The 19,086-nt window shown below is 37.5% G+C and overlaps 1 protein-coding gene across 2 annotated transcripts in view; it reads right to left on the bottom strand.

Moving 5' to 3' along the window:
* Positions 1–4,553: 4,553 nt before the first annotated feature.
* SPAG6 (sperm associated antigen 6) overlaps positions 4,554–19,086 on the bottom strand; it is a 34,346-nt gene continuing 19,813 nt past the window's right edge. The window contains exons 5-11 of one of the 2 annotated variants that reach the window (XM_069006655.1): positions 17,267–17,472; positions 16,246–16,419; positions 13,745–13,897; positions 11,224–11,415; positions 9,907–10,023; positions 7,008–7,153; positions 4,554–4,797 (exon numbers count right to left, since the gene is read on the bottom strand). In XM_069006655.1, coding sequence (XP_068862756.1) covers positions 4,731–4,797; positions 7,008–7,153; positions 9,907–10,023; positions 11,224–11,415; positions 13,745–13,897; positions 16,246–16,419; positions 17,267–17,472 — 1,055 coding nt within the window. In that variant the 3' untranslated portion in view covers positions 4,554–4,730. The remainder of the gene's footprint in view (positions 4,798–7,007; positions 7,154–9,906; positions 10,024–11,223; positions 11,416–13,744; positions 13,898–16,245; positions 16,420–17,266; positions 17,473–19,086) is intronic. The other variant, XM_069006656.1, reaches the window with a different exon arrangement.

Genomic DNA, 19,086 nt, shown 5'->3' on the forward strand with positions numbered 1-19,086 from the left:
CAATTTGGAAGCAGGAACAAGCATAGAATTATGAACAAAAAGCAAGCCTTCAAAATCTCCGCGGAAATATGCTAAACTGATGACATTAGTACCCTTGCATTGTTCCTCTCCATGGCTTGCTGATGCATGAGAGTGAACACAACCAGTTTCTGCTACGGACAGCAGCTCCCAGTCCCTCAGCACCTCGCTGAGCACTCAGAGCCTCGTGATCTGCTCTCCAGGCGGGCAGGACACAGAAGAAATGTGTTTAACCCAAGTAGGAGTAACTTCTCGTGAAAGGCAGCACAAAATCATTTCCTGATTTAAAGGCATTCTCATCCTCAAAGTGTGCCTTAGTATTGCTTATACATATTGTCTAACTCAGTCTTTTGTGCTGTATCTAGAAATACAGTACAGCAGTAGTAACGTAATTAGTATTTTCACTGGCTAAATTACAGCGCTGGCTGCAGAATAAAGCATAGTAGCATCAATATTATCAGTTAAGTATTATACAAAAATAACATCAATAGTTTTAGTATAGTCACAAGATATAACAGCTTTCTCTTTCTCCATAATCCCTTTAAATTGTGTCAGATGAGGAAACTCGCAAAATCCACTGACTTTTAGTTCAACTCCAATTCTAAAATCAGCATCTCCAAGATTTCCTAGGTAAATTTTTATAGGTTCTTGAACAATATTTCTTTCTGAATATGGTATTAGTTATAAAGAACTTAAGTTCTGCTGCATCAGTCTCATATGAATTTAATTTTCCCAGCACTTCTGTAAGTTAACAAAGGAGTAGAACAGATACTTCACAGATGAAGATGATGAATCATAGGGATTTGTAATAATTATCTAAGACCATAAAAGCAATCCTATGTCAGTGCAAGAAGTGGAACCGCTGGCTTTGCAATCCAGTCCTACTCCATATTTCCTTTCTCCCCTGGTCATGAAGGGAGAGCTAAAATTCCAACAACCAAGATACTGGAAACCAAGCAGCCATTAAGGAAGAGATTGAGGCAAGCACGCTTTCACAGACTCCTCACACAGTGAGACAATTGTCTGCCACCCCTACATACCCAGAAATCAGAGGACTCCAATTTATAACAAAGTTGAATGCATCCCATGGCATTTTCCATGCCTAAAACTCCCCTTTGGCCAAGCTCATTCACAACCCCCTAGACCAAATCAAGAACACTTGAAGATCTACTCACACTCCATCCATTTCCTAATTACAGTAACTTTATGCTTTATTTCACAAAATGAGATTCATTTCCTCTACCAGTTCCATTCAACTCCTTCAACATTTTGTTCATTTGTTTGTTAAGATGCAGATCTCCAGCAGATTGATCACTTCAGATGAGACAAAGCAATGCCTTGGTAAATCCCTCTGGACATGCAGAACATATTATATGCACAAGAGTTGAACTCCTTGAATTTCCCCTTTTCAGATCCTCTAGGTTTCCAGTCATTCAGATAAAGAATGGAGCTTTTGTAGGCCAGTTAATCCATCCACTGAATGAAATATGGTAAAAGTTCTACACATCCACATGTTCTTTCAAGGCCCTGGTTTACATCTGTAGATGTAATAATAACTGTAGTAATGCAGACAAAAATCATGGCTCGGGCCCTTAGAGAAGATCTTTAGAGACTTGAGTTGAAAAGTCCCAATGCTGCAGTCAAAGGAACAGGCAAAATTATTTAAGGGCTTACATTTATTTCTGCCAAAGCACTGGCTTAATTTTCTTTGTGTGTCTTAATAAGCCACCTCTGTGAGAGGGACTCTTACTTGAAATGCCTGTACGTCCTAAGCTTCAAAGTAGGCACCATTGAGTGGGAAACCGAGACAAACATTCAAAGGCAGTGTAAGGCCCAAGCTGCAAAATGAGCCTGTTGTTCATCTTCTCTAGCACCACAGTCACACACTCGCATGAAAACAGCATTTGAATGAATTAAAATGCAAATCTACATTTTATTATATGAAATTGAGACAAATGATGCACACTTGAAGCCTGCCAGAGTAGCTATTACAAACATTAATATAGTTTTAGAAGATGACTTAAACCAAACGAGATGACGGAATAGAAACACTGCAGAAACACCTTGTGAAACACTACAGGAAAAAAGCAACTCTTGCCATAGTTACATTAGTCAAATACAAATTAGCAATAATTCTGCTGTAAAGGACTAGATCTGTCTTGTGCAGACATGTACCTCCAGGGAAGCCTTCTGCCACAAGGTGTTTGTGCAAGGCAGGGACGCAGCCTGCCAGCAAAGAACAACTGCGCGGGTCTCAAACTACGTGGGAGAGGACTTTGCACTGACGCAGCTTAATGGGATGTGGCATCGTCCAAGAGTCCTGCAACGAGAGGCCAAACAGCCACTGGCCTAGGCCAGAGCTGCCCAGTGGATGTAAAGATGTATTTATGCTAGGTCTGATTTAGATTGTACTCTACACAATCAGATCGCTTTGAAGGTTTGCCTTGTGCAATCATTTCCTTTGTCAGGAATCAGAAAAAGACTGTGAAAAGACTGTGAACAAATTGTTTAGGCATTGAAATTTAACCCTGTGGAATCCTTACAGTGTAGCACAGTGTGACACAGCAGGAGCACATTTGTCAGGGGACTGAAGCCTCTTTGCTCTCTCTGCACAAAACATATACATTAGCATTGTGTGGGGTGGGTGTGCTCCCGAGCACACGAGGCAGCTATGGGGACGCACAGCTCCATGTCTCTGCCGCCTCCCATCTGCATGCAGCCCTCTGCACCACTTCTGCTCTGTCAGGGAAAACAGAGGCTTCAGATCCTTCAAGACTGTCTCAAAGCCCTTCCATTGCATTTTGTTTCAGAGATTGTACAAGATTTGATTTTTAAATATCCGTAACGCACATGAGAAAATTACTCTTAACAACAATCTTGTTAAGAGTCCCAAAGTTTTTCCACTAGTGTCCTAGCATTCAGAATATAAACACTAAAACCAAAAAGGCATTTGGTAGAAGCTAGTCAGTTCCAAGGCTTTTCACTTAGCTGCGAGCTAAGGAAAGAACTCAGCTGGTGTGGATTCTATACCAACATTCATGACACCAACAGTTTCTGTCCCAGTCTCCATACAGTAAGGTACTGTGCATCCCCTACTCCTCCTGAAAAGCAGAGTCTGAGAGCACCAAGTACTTCACAGCAGGAGCACAGTCCTCTGTAGAAATAAATTTTAACACAGGATAGCCCACCAATGTTTCTGTGAACTGTTGAAAACTACGCTGAAAAGAATTTTAAAAAAATAGTAATTCGGAATTTGGCAAAGAAAAGCCACTCTAAATAATTTCCAACTGCAATCAGTCTTTGCTCCGGCTTTATAAGTAATAGATGAGACTATCCTTCTTTTATAAACCCATTCAGTTATGTTTAAAAAAGTAGACAAGTTTCTCTCCTGTGGAGGTTTTCAAATATTGTCTTTCCTTGTGGCTGCCAGTATTTTGATATCCCATTCCAGAAATATTGTTTAATAGTCTTCGGGGAAAAAAAAAAAAAGAAATTAAAAAAAACACACACCCCAAACTGCTGCATACGAGAAAAAGAAAAATGGTTAGAACAAAAAATGGTAAATGACAGTTATATATTAGGGAAGACTAGAGGGTTGTTTGCTGTGTGATACACCAGAGGAGTAAGCAGAATGTAAAAGTCTTTTCACTCTCCACAAGAAGGTAAAAATAGTTTCAGGATGTTCTACAGATGGGGAAGAGCTCATACCTCTATGCCAATGTAATCTGCAGCTTCAAGACTTAAGTTCTAAATGTGTTTCAACTCAACTCTTCAGCTATTTCAGCTCTTGAAGGACAAGTCCCAAAGCCACCTTAGTCCCATCACTCCAATCAGTGCGACCTAAGTGTGCTCAGATTTCCTCTGAATGTGCTCAGAACTTTGCTAACAGTGTTCCTGCAGCCACACAAATGTGCTGCTGACCCCCACGGAACCAAAACTCCTGCAGTCCTTCCCTTTGTGTTCCACAAAAGTTCTGACTTCACCCTGTCCTTCTCAAGTGGAACAACAATGCACAGGCCAAACAGCATATTGCTCCTTTCCTCCACAGCGAATCTTGCCTCAATTAGGAGGACTTCTGCAGAAGATTTACTATCTACCAGGCCAGGATCACCACACTATCATATCATGCAGAATTCAGCCCTTGTATCATCTTCAGATCTGATTATTTCTTTATTTAGCTGCTACTAACATGTTTGGAGATGTAAAATCACAACATTTTACTTCCTCAAAGGTAGCAGTAGGAGATACCTCAGTGCAGAAAAAACACCATAATTAGAAAAAGCACAGGGGCCAGCTTTTTCCCTCCTCATCAAGCTTGGGAAGCTTTAAACAATATGCAAAGGCAAAAGGGGAAAATGACAATAGTACTGAGAAGGCTAAAATTTGAATGAGATAACAAATCTTTCTTGTGGAAGGAAAAGGAACTGATTCTAAAAAAGCTTCTGTGATAAATCATCACTCCTGCATGAAATTCCATTCATAAATGTGGGAATATCTGGTAGTGATGTTAAAGAAAAACAAAAGGGAACAAAAACTTAGCAACAAACAAGTTTATAAAGAACAAAATAAAGCTTGCTGGAATTTCTGAGCTTTTTCAGTAGTTCAAACAGTAGAAGGAGATTTGAGAATCAAGCAAGGCTTTCAACAGCTGTATTTGTATTACAGTCATAAAGGCATAAATGTGAAATGCAGCTCTAATAAAACACTGAAGTTTATAAAACTGGTTGGTAATTTTCCACCCTTTCCAGAAGTATCTCAGAATATCCAGGGGAATAATACCTGAAAGAGAAACATTTTGTTTGTGTGTTAGACTACAAGGCATGTTCTGTGCAAAGTAATGAAACACTATGCATATTTCTACTGATCAGGAAAAAAATCCTAGCATTAAACACTGGTCAAGGAATTCTACAGTTACTCCCCTACAATGTTTTAACAACATGCATTTCAACTTACATTATCATTTATACTTGGAAGTCAGGTTTTTAAAAATATATTTAGCTTCTTTTAGGGCATGGAGGTAAGTGGCTACATTTCAGACAGGTTCAGCTTCAGCTGCCATAAGCATTGTCTTTACTAAGAAATGTAGATGTTGGGTTCTTTTGAAATTATGGCCTTTAATAAAAAAGCATGAGTTTACACAGAACTGTGGGCTGCCAAATGACAGTAGTTCACTGCTGTTTGTCAGACATAAGCACACACCCCAAAACTCATGTGCAGTCTAAATCCATGTGAGGGACACTGATTCTGGAACAAAAAAAATTGTCATGGTGACCTTCTCCCTCTAATGCCACTCAAGGATGGACATTATCCAGAAGTTCTCATTAGAGTAGGACTCTATGGTGCCATTATTGTCCTGCAGTTATTCAACTGGTTTTCCACAATGGACCAACTACATGCATCCAATATGCAAGCATCAAAGCTGAATTTGGTTCTTGTTTTACAGGTTAAAGGATATCTGAAATTTAATACTGTATTATTCTAAAAACATACATCTCAGTATATTTCTTGTTTTGCAGGCACATAGATTGCCACTTCTGAGCCCTGAAAGCTTCAACTATAAAGAGAGAGGAACACACCTCCATGTAATGTAGGCCTAAAATACACTCAAAAACATCCCCAATGCTTTCCCTTAAAGGAAGATCCATTTATCTTGTTGATTTTCATTTTCATGATAATTTCTGCATAATTCAACTCTTTTTAAACCTCACATTACTTCTCTGATTGTAAAGCTAACTTTCCAATGCATTGCTGTATTCAGCCCACAAACAGACTAAAATAACAGGTCTCCAGGACAAACCCAGAGCTGGATTCTATCACAGCTACTGTGCCTCAGGCAGCACAACCAACATCAGGCAGTAGCACAGACAGGCAAGCAGAAGATGCTCAAAGGGGCCTTTTTCTTTATTACATCCTAGGCTAGATGAGTAACCTTTTTTCATTTACAGGAGTGAAAAAATAGCTGTAACAAAGAAACAGTATTAATATCCAGAAAGGCATAAGCAAACGTCCTCTTTCTCTCTCAAGTACTAGCTGCAGAACAAATTTTCTTTGACTTTGTTTCTACCCATTTGACAGCCACTGGCTTTTCTTTGTGGAGAAAAACAGGGCTACATTTTGTGTGACTTAGTTTGTAGCTACTATTGGCTGAAGAATTCTGCCGCTATAATTAAAATTGATGATGCAGATTTTCAGAGCCTGTAGAGGGAGTACATGAGTACAAGATCCTTCTGATGTGTTGATGGAGTGAAGGACTGGTAAATGGATATCTAGAATCTAGGAGGGCATTTCTCTCATTATTACAATTTAGGATGGTGACATTTTGACTGTAAGCTATTTAATAGTGTTTCTGTATTCATTAAGGGCAAAGTTCAACTTGGTGCAGACAGCTGGTGTATGGTCCTTTTATATAACACTTAAGCCTCATGATGAGGCTCAGGGAGGAAGGGCAGCTGTGGGCAGACCAACTGTGCAGGAGAGCCTCTGGACCCTCTGTACATCAGAGGAAGTTTCAAAGGAGCCTCTGAATACACTAGTTCAGACACACTGTTAGGAAAGTCAAGGATGCAACCAAAGATTCACCAACACCTGTATTTTGGAGCCTAAGTAATCCACAAATAAGTTACCAAAATAAACTAAATTTCCCACAGACATTCATAAATATGAGTGGTTGTACTGAAGACTCAGAGTCCATCTGGGCAGTGCAGGACTGACTTTTCTTCACACTTTCCTGCAAGAGCCTGATTATTTGGGCTTTGTCTACAGACAAAGAAATTTGATTCCAAATACAAAAAGAGAAAGTGTTCTAATGTATGTGTCCAAAGGTTGTGTAACCACTGGGGCAATTAACCAAATATTATGCTTTGGTTTTATTAAAACCAAAATTCACAGAGGAGTTAAATTACTATTTTAAATCCTTCCTTTGTGTTGTTCCTGTGAAAAACATCTAACAATGTTATAAGTATGAATTCTTTAAATTTCATTTTCCCTACCTTACTATTTCCTCTGGATAGCAATTGTTAATAGTGTTGATATATTCCTGAAGAAGTGACCCAGGTTCTGCTTTTATTTCCTGAACCTTTTTAAGTCCACCAGTTGTTACAAAGAGACGACGTGCTTTACTGTCATGTGGTAACACCTACACACAGAATAGTACATTTAAAAAAATTCTTTTGAATGAATCTGTATGCCACTAGATTCAAATACTGCTTGTTTGTTTTTAATTCAGAGGACAGATAAAATGGAAAATCAGAGAAACAAAATCTGTAATGACAACTGTATTGTAACACCCCATTGTACAGGGAAAAAAAACATAAACCAGCCATTTATGATTACAACATAATTTAACATGTACTTTAATACATAACATACATAAAACAATGAATTTAATATTTATCCTTACATAAATAATATTTCTTGTATTAATCCTACAGAGACAATAAGATTGTGGAGAATAAATAGATAATAAAAACAGAACACTAACATGGAATAACAACAGCATCTGTTCCACTTAAACCAAGTTATTCAGGTCTTTTATGTCAGTTCCCATAGTTTAATTGTAGAGCTGAATTTTATATCATTATAATGATCTAGTATAGATTAGTGCATGAAAACAATACTGAGAATTGTTTCAAGTGAACAATACAGCCTTGAAGCATTACATGCTACTATTAAATTTCTAGATATTAAAATCCTTTAACACACTCTGTAGCCATGGAAGCCTTTTACAAACACACACACAAAGCAAAAACGTGAAGTTTCTGCAGCCAAAGGGGATGAGAAGCAGAAATGATCAGACAATAACATTCTGTGCTCCCTGGGTGATGCCAATACGCAGCTCTGTCCAGAGGACGGGAGGGAGGGAGAGAGGGATGAAGGGAGGGAGGCGGGGGCTGGGCCAGGCAAGCGAGAATGACAGCATGTAGTCCATAGGCCCATAGGGCTGCAATATTATTTAAAAAAAAAAAAAAAAAGAGAGAGAGAGAAAAAGACAGAAAGATAATGCAAGATGTCAGCTGCATCTACAGCAAAACCAGCTGCGTTTAAAACCAACTCTGAGATTTACAGATTATGAAGGCAAAAGCATTTTGTAAGCTTCTACACTGGTCAGACATTAAGCCATAAGTGTGACTGTATTTCAGTGTAACACAAGAGCCTCAAATGAGGAAGGGAGTGCCTAAAAGGATGAAGAAAAAGAACAAGATTTTTTCCATGCATACAGGCAAACAACCTTCATTTCTGTGGTCCCTCTAGGCTGTACAAAATCAACAGACAGGTAAAGAAAAAGCAGGAGAGCACAGAGACTTCTCTCTATTATATACTCCACAGAAGTGTCAGGAGCAACTGTGATCTTTTCGTTGTGGGAACTGAACAGACGTCTGTTTTCACATATCTCCCACAACAAGAACTGCCAAGAAGAAACTAGCAAGGAGACAGGATACGGCCCTTTCCCTGCCTTCCTCCTCCACACTGTGACTTCCAGTCTGGATAAGACAGCAGAAAACTCTCTTGGAAGGGGCTCTAAAGAGAGAGAGCACCTCTGAGACACAGTCCCTTCCCCTAGTCCAACCTGAGACAGCACAGAATTGCACAAATCCTGAAAATGCTAATGCTAAAATGCACAGTCCAGAGTGAAAAACAAATAGCACCCCATTTTGAAGCACAGCTTGGAAATAAGGCTTTTACTGTGCTATAAATAAGCCCTCAGAAGTAATAGACCACAGCTCTAAGAATAGGAAATTCCCAAGCTATGGTACAGGAAAGAAAAATGCTTTTACTACAGAGAACTTAATTTTAAAAGTATACTTCAGAAGAGCAAATGCCAGGCAAGTATAGTTCAATAACATATCGGCAAAGGAGAAAAACAAAACAAAACAAAGTATCAGCTAATATGAAGGGCATAAAGCCATTTCAATAGCAAGCAATGTTCAAATATACCCTGGGTAACCAATTGCTATGCACTTGGCTCATTAATAGCTCCAGTCAGCATGGAGAAGCAAAAGGGACTGGATTCTGTGCAAATCTCCACTCTTTGTACAGAATTAGCAGGAAGACAGAACAAATTAAACTGTGGCAACATAATCAGGAATCTGCACTACCAACAGCAGGGCTTCCAGATCTGTCATAATCAGAACTGAGTATCTAGAGTGTTTTATTTGACCATTTCCACAAAGAACATCTCACCAATGGAATTTGGTATACCCTACTAACAGGTTACACTGCAGAGTATTGCACAAAACATAGTCCATAGTTGAACAGGATTCCCAACATATGCTGAACATGACAGACACTGCAGATGTCCCAATTAGTTAGCAATTACTTAAAAATTTTAAATATTTTTATTAAATTGTATCACTTATACATGCTGTGTTCAAATCAACAATGTAATTAACAACTAACTTCCAAAATTTTGAGAGGGATGAGAAAAGATTTGGAATTTTTACACTTACTTGAGACTGAAAATTAATCGGGATAAAAGGAATGAAGCCTTTATATTATTGTAAAATACCTGACTTAAGTCACTCCTGTACAGACAGCTTGTACTTTATCTAAAACAGATGTGACTGGGATTTATGTGATACATTGGCTCAGTGAAAATATTTGCACATGAGTTAATATTCCACTTAATCTCAAGAGGCAAGGAAGAAAAAAACACCTTGCTTTTAAGAAACTGTTTTCCCAGTCTTAGGATGAATTATAGCAGATTCCAAATGAAACAGTATCCAGCTGTATCAGACAAAAGAACAGGATCCAAACTGCTTTTGAAGAGGATGCTTGAGCATCCTGAGAAAACAATAACACCTTTAGAGTGACTTCTTCTTTGGAAAGATAGCTTCCTTGCTAAATGGGAAACAACTAACAAATTACACACCAAGCAGCACCTTTTCTTACCTTACTAAACTGCCCAATAATATGCTTCATAATATTGGGAGGAGCCTCATGAAGCAATGGTTCAAGTGCTGGAAGATATGTGCATTTCTGAAGAATGTTCTTTAAGGCTTTCTTAGTCTATTGAAATGCAAAATAAAATTTCTCTAGTAAGACATCAATGAAAACAACAAGAATTCATATATATATCACTGAAGTCTGATCAAAAAAGCAAATTGATCAGAATTTTCAATGAGCAATTTCTGAATAGAAACTATGGTATCTATCAGGTCACTTAATGAAGAATCAATTTTCTACTTAGATTTATTAAACCTCAAAACCTACAGTGCATTATATTCTTATTATGTTATCTACAGTCAAAGTAATGGCAATTTTCCTTTGACTATAATGAGCTGGAGTAGACCCTTTAGGTAAATTGAAGTACTCTAATATAATAAGAAAGTTAAATCAAAACACATTTTAAAAGATTGTATTTTAGAAGTGGCTTACTAGGAGAGGCTGCTGGTCTGGGATAGCAAAGTGCACTACTGCCCAGGCAGGGGGGAAAAGAAAGTGAAACAATTGTGCATTGCTGCATATTTCTGAAAACAAACTCAATGTTGATTGATACAAGCAGTAGTGACCTTCTTGGACAAGATTACAGGTACAGCTAATTTGGCTTCAGTATTTTTGGGACCACTAGAAATTACTATATGAAAGTTACTTTACAGATCTGGAATGTGGTATTTCAGTGGAATGTGCAGAAGCATAATGCAACATGGGAGATCATATCCTGTCCTATTATACTCTTCAGCTGGTTCACTTACTGTTGCTCAAAAGCACACTTTACTAAACTGCAACTCCACTAGCTCCCACACAAGGAAAGGCCCTAAACATGGGCAGTTGCATGTTTTAAAGAGCAGAGCCTTGATTAGCTGTTACAGTTTTATTATAATAATAAAAATGTAAACAAAATTTCTAAAAGGACTATAATATTTTCTACAAGAGCTTATACTTGCAAAAAAAGAAGTAGATAATTAGAAACGAGTCACAAGAAATTACAGCATTTATGGACCTATGCAATTCTGATCTAAACTGGGAAAAAAAGAAGGAATTAGACTGCGATGGCTATAGCATATGATTGGGTACTACACCATATGCACATGCATTAGGACCAGCCAGTCCCCTAATAAATGACACAGCCTTCAGACACCCTGCACCCAGGAAAGCTGTGACTTGGAGAGCATCAATAAAAACACATATAATTTAGTAGTTTTTAAGCACTTAAACCTCTTGATTACAATCAATATACCATACTGCAAATACTACAAATATACTTGCTTTCATTTTAAGATCTTCTGAGCTGCGTGTGTCCACATAGATATCGAGCAGTGTGGGCAGCACGTTTGCTACTGCAACATGACGTGCATGCTCAGCAGTATGTCTTCCAATCTGTCCCAAGGCCCAAGCAGCTGCTGCCTTAATATGATCTTCATGTTCTTCTATCAAGCAGACACACAGTGGTGGTATTCCCTGTAGCATTAATCAAAAGCACAACCTTTACAAATGTAGACCGGGGAATGACAATGCGAAGCAGATACAGATAGTTAGAAAATGTTTCTCTATTTACACCCTTCTTCTTAAAAAAGCTGTAAGAGAATGCATGCTAGCAGTGTCATATTTTTACATCATCATGATTAGCAAGAATTTTAATAAATCTTAATAGATACAGTTAAAGAGAAACAGATTCAATGTTGTAAGTCAGAAGGCAGTTTGAAAAAAATGCAAATTTAAGGTATAAAAAGAATACACAACATAGTTCAGACTGTACTGAGTAAAGGTTGCAGATTTCTCAGACTAAAAATAAAAGAATTTGAGTGCTTATGATTCTATGAAATCAGTTTAAGACCAGAAGGGCTCAATCACTGAGTCTTTCTTTTTTATTACCCAAAGCACTAAATTTCAACTTATCAACCTCTTCTTGAGTCCAGCAGTTTATGTTTGACTAATCCAATCACTTCCAGAAAGGTTTCAACTCATGATTTGCAGGCATCAAGAGATGGAGATCTCACATCCAGCTCTTACTAAAGTTTTTCTGGTTCAGAGTCTTTATACTTTCTCAACAACTACTTAGCAGCTGGTATTTTATGCCAGAACACTCCAATAGGAAACATTTCATGCTACTTTATGTAAGGCAAGGCTACTAAACCTCTATCCCAAAAACCTTTTTCTCCATCCCATGAATCCTTCTTTAGTCTTTTCTGCACAGTTTTCTGCTTTGTTGTTTTGGTTTTTTTTCCCAAGAGCCTTTTCAAATACAGACAGTAGATATATATATATATATATTACTACCACTGATAGATTAACTTCTCTTTTCCAATAATGCTTCATCTTCTATTCTTTCATACCACAAAGGACTAAATTGTTGCAGTTTTTTTTGCCACTGCATTACAGCAGAAGACCACAATGAAGTGTTTGTCCAGTATGATTCCAAAAATCATAGTTCAAAATTCATCCTTTCTAGGTTAGAGTACCATGGAATGGAGCTATCACTTTACATCGTAACATCATCAGTGTCTAACTGCATGTGGTTATGGTTCCAGATTACCAAGCCCTGTCCTCAGCACTGTGAACTGCTCCACAAGCTTAGCTTCCTCCGAAGCAGTTTTTTTTAATGGGTTTTGGGTTTATTCAGGTTTATTATTATTTCTTTTGTGGATCATTCATTAACATATTTAATTTCATCAAAGTTTGCCCAGATCCCTACAGCAGCTCTCATGGCAGTTCCACTGAGTTATTACAGGAATCACTATTACTCTTCAAAAATTTAACACTTAGGGGCTTCTTCTAGAAATTAATCCTGGTTTCATCCCACTTAAAACACTCAACAGCAGGAGCGTATTTGCTCTAGGCATCCCTGAAAGTGGAAAGGAAGACATATCCAGAGAAGAAGGGCCTCCAGAGAGGGAAAGAAAAAAGCATCTATTTCTTTAGTTTTAAAATACAGAGGAGCATTTTTTTGATCACTCCTACTTTCCTTGCATACTATATTATGTTATGTTGTAGCACCTGTCATTTTTCAACTTGCATTTCTACTAGAAGACATTTCTGTTCCTCTGTTTATATTGTTTTGTTGTTTCCACTTATACAGTATATTTTAAATGACTGACATAGCGTGAAAATGGGTCAAAAATGTTTGTGAAATAATTTCCTTCCTTCTGTCATTAGTTAACATTATTCACATCAGACTACTATGCCAGGCACTAACTTCACCTATTACAAACATTGCAAATTCTCCCTCTTCAATATCATTGCCCAGCAGAATTTATTTAAACCTGAAAATGTTTAAATATTTAATTTTACTCATTTGAAATGTCACTTGCACAACTGAATCAAACCACACTACATTAGAAACTGAGGTCTTTTCAAGTCTGAAGACTGCTGTTGCAAGATACTCTAGCAGTACTAGCAGAGTCATGCTAGTACAATGAAGAACTCGCCATTAAACACAGTTGTTTCAAAGAAGGTTTTGATGTAGCCACAAATACACATTTTAAGGGGAAGCAGACTACAGAAATTCAGTGTCTTATTTTCTGTACCCATGCAATTGCAACACAGAAAAATCATGCACTGTAATACCAACTAGGATGTTTTGTAAAAGGTTCAACACCATAAAGACACCCTGTTATCAGGTTACCACATAATTTCACTCATAGCAAGCAGCAATACGAGGAGAAAGTGCATTCATCAAGAGCAAGTATATAATCCTGTCACAAAATACATTCTCTGCCTATGTTAATTTGTCTCTGTACCACAGAATACTGCTGAAGAACCATACGAAGACAACAAAGTGATAGCTAACCTTGGAGACAATCACTGCCATTGACAGGTTCTCCGAATGAGCCGCCACATAACCAAGTGTCATGATGCCAGGCAGTCTGACAGTCCCTCTGCAGCTGCCAATACAATCAATCACAGCAGCAACTCCGCCTGAATTTACTATAAGCTGTGAAAGCTGAAAAGATAAACAGAAGAGATTAGATACTGTGAAGTATCAACAGGCATAAAGTACTACATCAGAGAAGTCTTTTAATGTATTGCTGCTGATTTACAAAACAAAGATAGAATAAGAGCGATGTATCATACAGACTGTTGGGAACTAAGTGCAGCATGAAGTTTTCAGAATGAAGCTAATTTGCCACTGTGTTTTTGAATGACTTTACTTCGAGGAAATCAGGGTTCTGAATTCTTGATTCTGTATAGCATGGAACGACGTATTCTCAACTCCATCATCACACGCCAGAGAAATGTGCAAATGACAGCCTATCACAAATGATCTTGAAGATGCACCTACTGAGCCAGATACTGTTTCATCCTAGTGCCCCCTCATTCCCAAGCTAACATCCTATGTTCTGTGCAGGGACAGAGGGAAAGGCCCATTCCTCCTCTTACCTGCATTCTAAATTACCTCTGTGACATAAAATCCTTTGTGGATCCTCACACTGAGGCATGAAGCCAAGGAGAACTATTCTGGATGTGCAAAACCAACTTGGGCTGCACCACTCTGCCATGTTAGCATGCTCTGAGGGAAGTGTCTAGGGAATACACTTGATGGGCAATGGAGTCTGCCCCAGAATGCCAAATTACACAGCCATGCTTGTAAGCTATGCAACATGGGTTTTTTCCAAAAGGAAACGTCTCATGTCAGTTGAGGGACAGCAGTAGAATATGTATGATATCAATAATGCATAGAAATTAAAATTATTTCTTAGTATTATTATTATTTTCTTCCACATTTTTAGGTATATCCCATTCTCCCTACAGATTCCAAAGCAAAACGTACATGTTCTTAAAAGTCAAAATTAAATTAACAAAACTGAGGCACGTGAATTCCCAATCCAGTTGATTTCTATAAATATGAAATCCACCTTGGTCTTAGAGCCTTTAAAAGGGGGTTGTTTCCTTCATGAAACAGCCAGATGAAATTTTCAGTTATTACTTAGGAAGATCTGTTCACATGATTGTGAATTACAGCCAGTGGCAACCAAGTCCTACATCTGGACACAGCCATGTGCACTTGCATGTGCAGAGCTCCTGCCGTGTCCCTCAGCACTCGCTCTAAGTCCCTCTGATGCTGACCTTCACGTGAATTTTACTGCATTTGCAGATAGAGAGCCGAGATTGAGAAGCCATGAGTCTCAACTGACAGCCAAGTCCTCTAGAAATATCATTTGCCAGCCTGTCTCCACTACAACACGTGTTGCTTGAGTAGAGTTGCCCGGAGATGGACAGTCACCTCTGTCACTCTGAAGTCAGACATGGACTGTGACCTTCCATTGGGGTCACCAAGATCCTTCCTATGCTCCTTCGGAGAGCTGCTAGCACAGCCAGTTCCTCTTGCATGGAGGATCTGGTGCTAGCAGCTCTTCTGACTTTACCTGCAGTCCTGAGTTTGGTCTCTGGCTTCTGACTCTAGGGCCCTCTTTGATAATGAAAATTTCTTCACTTTTTTGAGGAAGTGAAGTTGCACTGCCCATGAGGTACAGAGAGAAAGCAGGAAATGTGCCAAGACTGTAAACTTTTATCACCAGTTTAAAGAGTGGCAGGCTGAAAAAACTGCACAACATTCATGTTTAAACACTACTCAGTTGTGAAGTTAGTACCATGATTTTGAAATGACTATGCTCAGCATTAGTGTGTTCCACAAATACACGGCTTATATTTCATTCCAAAGTCATATTAAGAGCCTTTTAATTATCTCTGTGGTCTGGCAGATTAACATAGTTATAATCATATGGTTTTCCTATTTATTTTGTATTGACTTTGCCAAACATCCCTACCTTCCTATAGGCAAAAACACTCGAAATGCTCAAATTACAAACTCAAGTTACCATCAAGTTAATAATAAATAAAGAGAATTTTTGACCTGTGCTGTCATTGGAAAAATAATTAAAACGTGATCCCAGTACCCCTGAAGATTTTTAAAAAGACACACAGCATCTATTATTGTTAAAGGATGATCTTGCAATTTATTAGCTGGTATCATGACTTCTGTGAGGCTTTTCTCATAATATTTTTAATATCTAGGACTGACAGTACTGTCAGCCTAGAACTCCCTCTCTGTGCTGATATCTCATAGAATGAAGTAGCTAGGTATACATTTTATGACTCCCAGTTTCCTAACCCAATTCATATTCAATACACATCTCATAATATCAGCAAGCATTTCCATATTTTCCAATGAACATGCCAAACAGCTATTTGCCCTCCCTTTCGAAAAGCAAATGACAGAATAATCTTGTATTTTATTTAAAGTGTAAAATCTAATGATATGACCTTGTATTTGCATTTTCAAGGTTTTACCTCAGGCGTATGCTTTGCTATCTCTCTAATTAAAGTCGCACCATTTTTCTTGACATATTCATCTGAGTCCTTCAGGCATGTGAGCATAACTGGGAAAATTTCTGCTTCAACCACCAACTCTGCAAGATCCACTGAATGCTTTGCTATCTGGCTTAGAGCTGACAGCACCTGACGCTAGTAAATAAAAATTGTTATAAAATCAATAGTATACAAACATCCCACAACACACACTCCCCCTGCACACAAAAATCTATTGCATCAAGGAAAACAAAGAAGGATAGGGAAAACAATTACAGCTATTTCACAGTTCACTGAGTCAATTCATGGACAAATATAATGGCACAGAACATTTGCTGGTTCCTGAATAAAAGTTTCTCTTTTGTTTTATCCCATTCAAGCTTGTATGTATTAAAATATATATATACACACCATTTAAAATTGTAATTTAAAATTTAGTAAAATCTACAGGAAGTATTTTTATTTGCATAAATTGGATCTGTCAGATCTTACATTAAGAAATTTTTGTGGCATTTTTATGTTGTCTTCTGTTTGTTAGAGCAAGACAGAAAATTTATAAGAAAATTTTTTTGTCAATTAAACGCTAGTGATTAAACCTTTGACAACAGCTATTCACATCAGATAGTACATTCTAAAACACAATAATAAGTTCACTATTAACAGGCTTATTGTATAATCTTTAGTATGCAAAACCTTTTTTGTAACTGAAATGTGCCAATTTTATCTATTGAAAGTATCTGTTGCATTCTTCATATACTACATATTTCTTAAAAAAACCCATACTATTCACTTTAAAGATTAGTTTAGCTGTTCTTCATAGAGCTGCAGTTTATAACCAGTAGCTAAATTTGTAAATATGTTCAGAACTCTTTGTCACTAACTACATAGTTACATTTTGTTAACACCCAAACCCAGAGCTTCTAAATAAATATGCACATCTGTGTCTTTGATTCAATCTCAAGTAATGACTGGTATAATGGAGATAAAAAAAAATTAAATGTACCTTCAGTTTAGCATCAGGGTTCGGGATCATCTGAGCTAAGTGAGCGATAGCTCCTGCATCCACTACTGTCTGTGCTAACTCTGGAGAATGCTTTGAAATATCACTGAGAGTTGAAGCAGCAATCCTTTTCAAAGCAATTTCTGGCTCCTGGATACAGAGCACTAAAAGAGGAACAGCGCCTGCATCCACCACAGCTTGTGACAGTTCTGTAGGTCCAAGGAAAGTAATTAAGTGAGTATGGGTGACTGACCCTTGTGCAAGCCATTTTTCACCCTGACAGATACAGCAAAGGAAAAAGGGGAGGGTGTAGTTCACTGTCTCGACATCTGCATTTCAAATCAGCCCTCCTGGTTTCATAAACCGTGTGGACCAATCCACAACTGAAAAGAATGCAGGTCAATAGATGGACCCCCATTTACATGCACACATTTGAGGTAGATTAGGCTGAAATGGTTTGTTATTCTGTTTTCTTTTTCTTTTTTTAAAGTAAGCAGATGTCAGCTGTTTAAACCCTGGCTATTCTACACTGATCAATAGGAAAGCATTTTATGCATGGCTAACAACAACACAGAAAGCCAAAGTACCAAAATTTTACCAACCAGCTAATTAGAGAGCATTTTACCCTCTTTAAATGATAAGCAGATATTAGCATAGATCAAATGCCAAAAACAAAAATACAAAAAACATACATAAAATATTTATCTTACATAAAAGAATGGAAAAATGGAACTTGCTGATCAAAACTAGTCTTTGCTACCATACACGGGATGAGACAGAATTTATATCTTAATGACAAGAAAATGTTATCATACACAATTAGACAAATGAGAAATATCATCAGTGATATTGTGTGTCTGAGATTAGCACAACATCCTTAACTAACTGCACCTTAAACAAACAAAAAAAAAAATCTGAGCATGTGATTAGCTGACATGGACAAAAATTACACTATTAGAAATTCATTAGCTCTCTCTGTGTATGCAGCATTAATCACAGTCCTAAAATGAGAATTACTGGATATCAGAAGCAAAATTTATATTATAACCAAGCTGTGCTATTTTAAAATAGTGTTGAAAAAGTGGTAAAAACCATAGGGGATTCAATAATCTATTAGGTTTTTCGTTCAGTTTTGCTACACCTTATTATGCATATCCATTATTATCTTTAACATTTATCTTGACTTACAGTACCATGGCAACATATGGCTGTTGTATTTCAAGACTCTAACTTAGCTTTTGATTTATAGTCCATCCATAAAGAGATTTTCATACTAAGAAAAATACAGCATACTTCATTAAATATACATAGACTAATATAGTTTTTCATGAAATCTGTAAGTCATGTCATCATTATGTTGTTAATATCCAGATAATGTTCCAGACCAGATTTGTTTTCAATTAGTGAGTTATAGCCACACACTGCAATACATGTGATAAGTCAAATATTTACACTGTATGTTATTTTATGATACAATATTTTAAAGAAAATGTAAATATTACATCTAAAATATGAAATATAGCAGTAATTTTTAAACTAATACAATACCCTGAAATTAGCTTAGTTAGCTAGAGCATGGTGCCAATAATGGCAAAGTTGTGGGTTCAACCTCTGTAAAGGCCATTTACTTAAGAGTAGGACTTGATGATCCTTGTGGGTCCCTTCCAACTCAGAACATTCTGTGAATCCGTAAAATTAACTCTACAAAGTTGATTCTTCAAATAACTATTTGACTGAAAATGTATCGCATGCATCCTCAAAATACACTCAGATCATAAGATTTCAACAAAACTCAAATGCTGTATCTTCAGTTTTACAAGCTT

The sequence above is a fragment of the Aphelocoma coerulescens genome, chromosome 2, assembly GCF_041296385.1.
Source record: "Aphelocoma coerulescens isolate FSJ_1873_10779 chromosome 2, UR_Acoe_1.0, whole genome shotgun sequence".
NCBI classification, from domain to species: domain Eukaryota; kingdom Metazoa; phylum Chordata; class Aves; order Passeriformes; family Corvidae; genus Aphelocoma; species Aphelocoma coerulescens.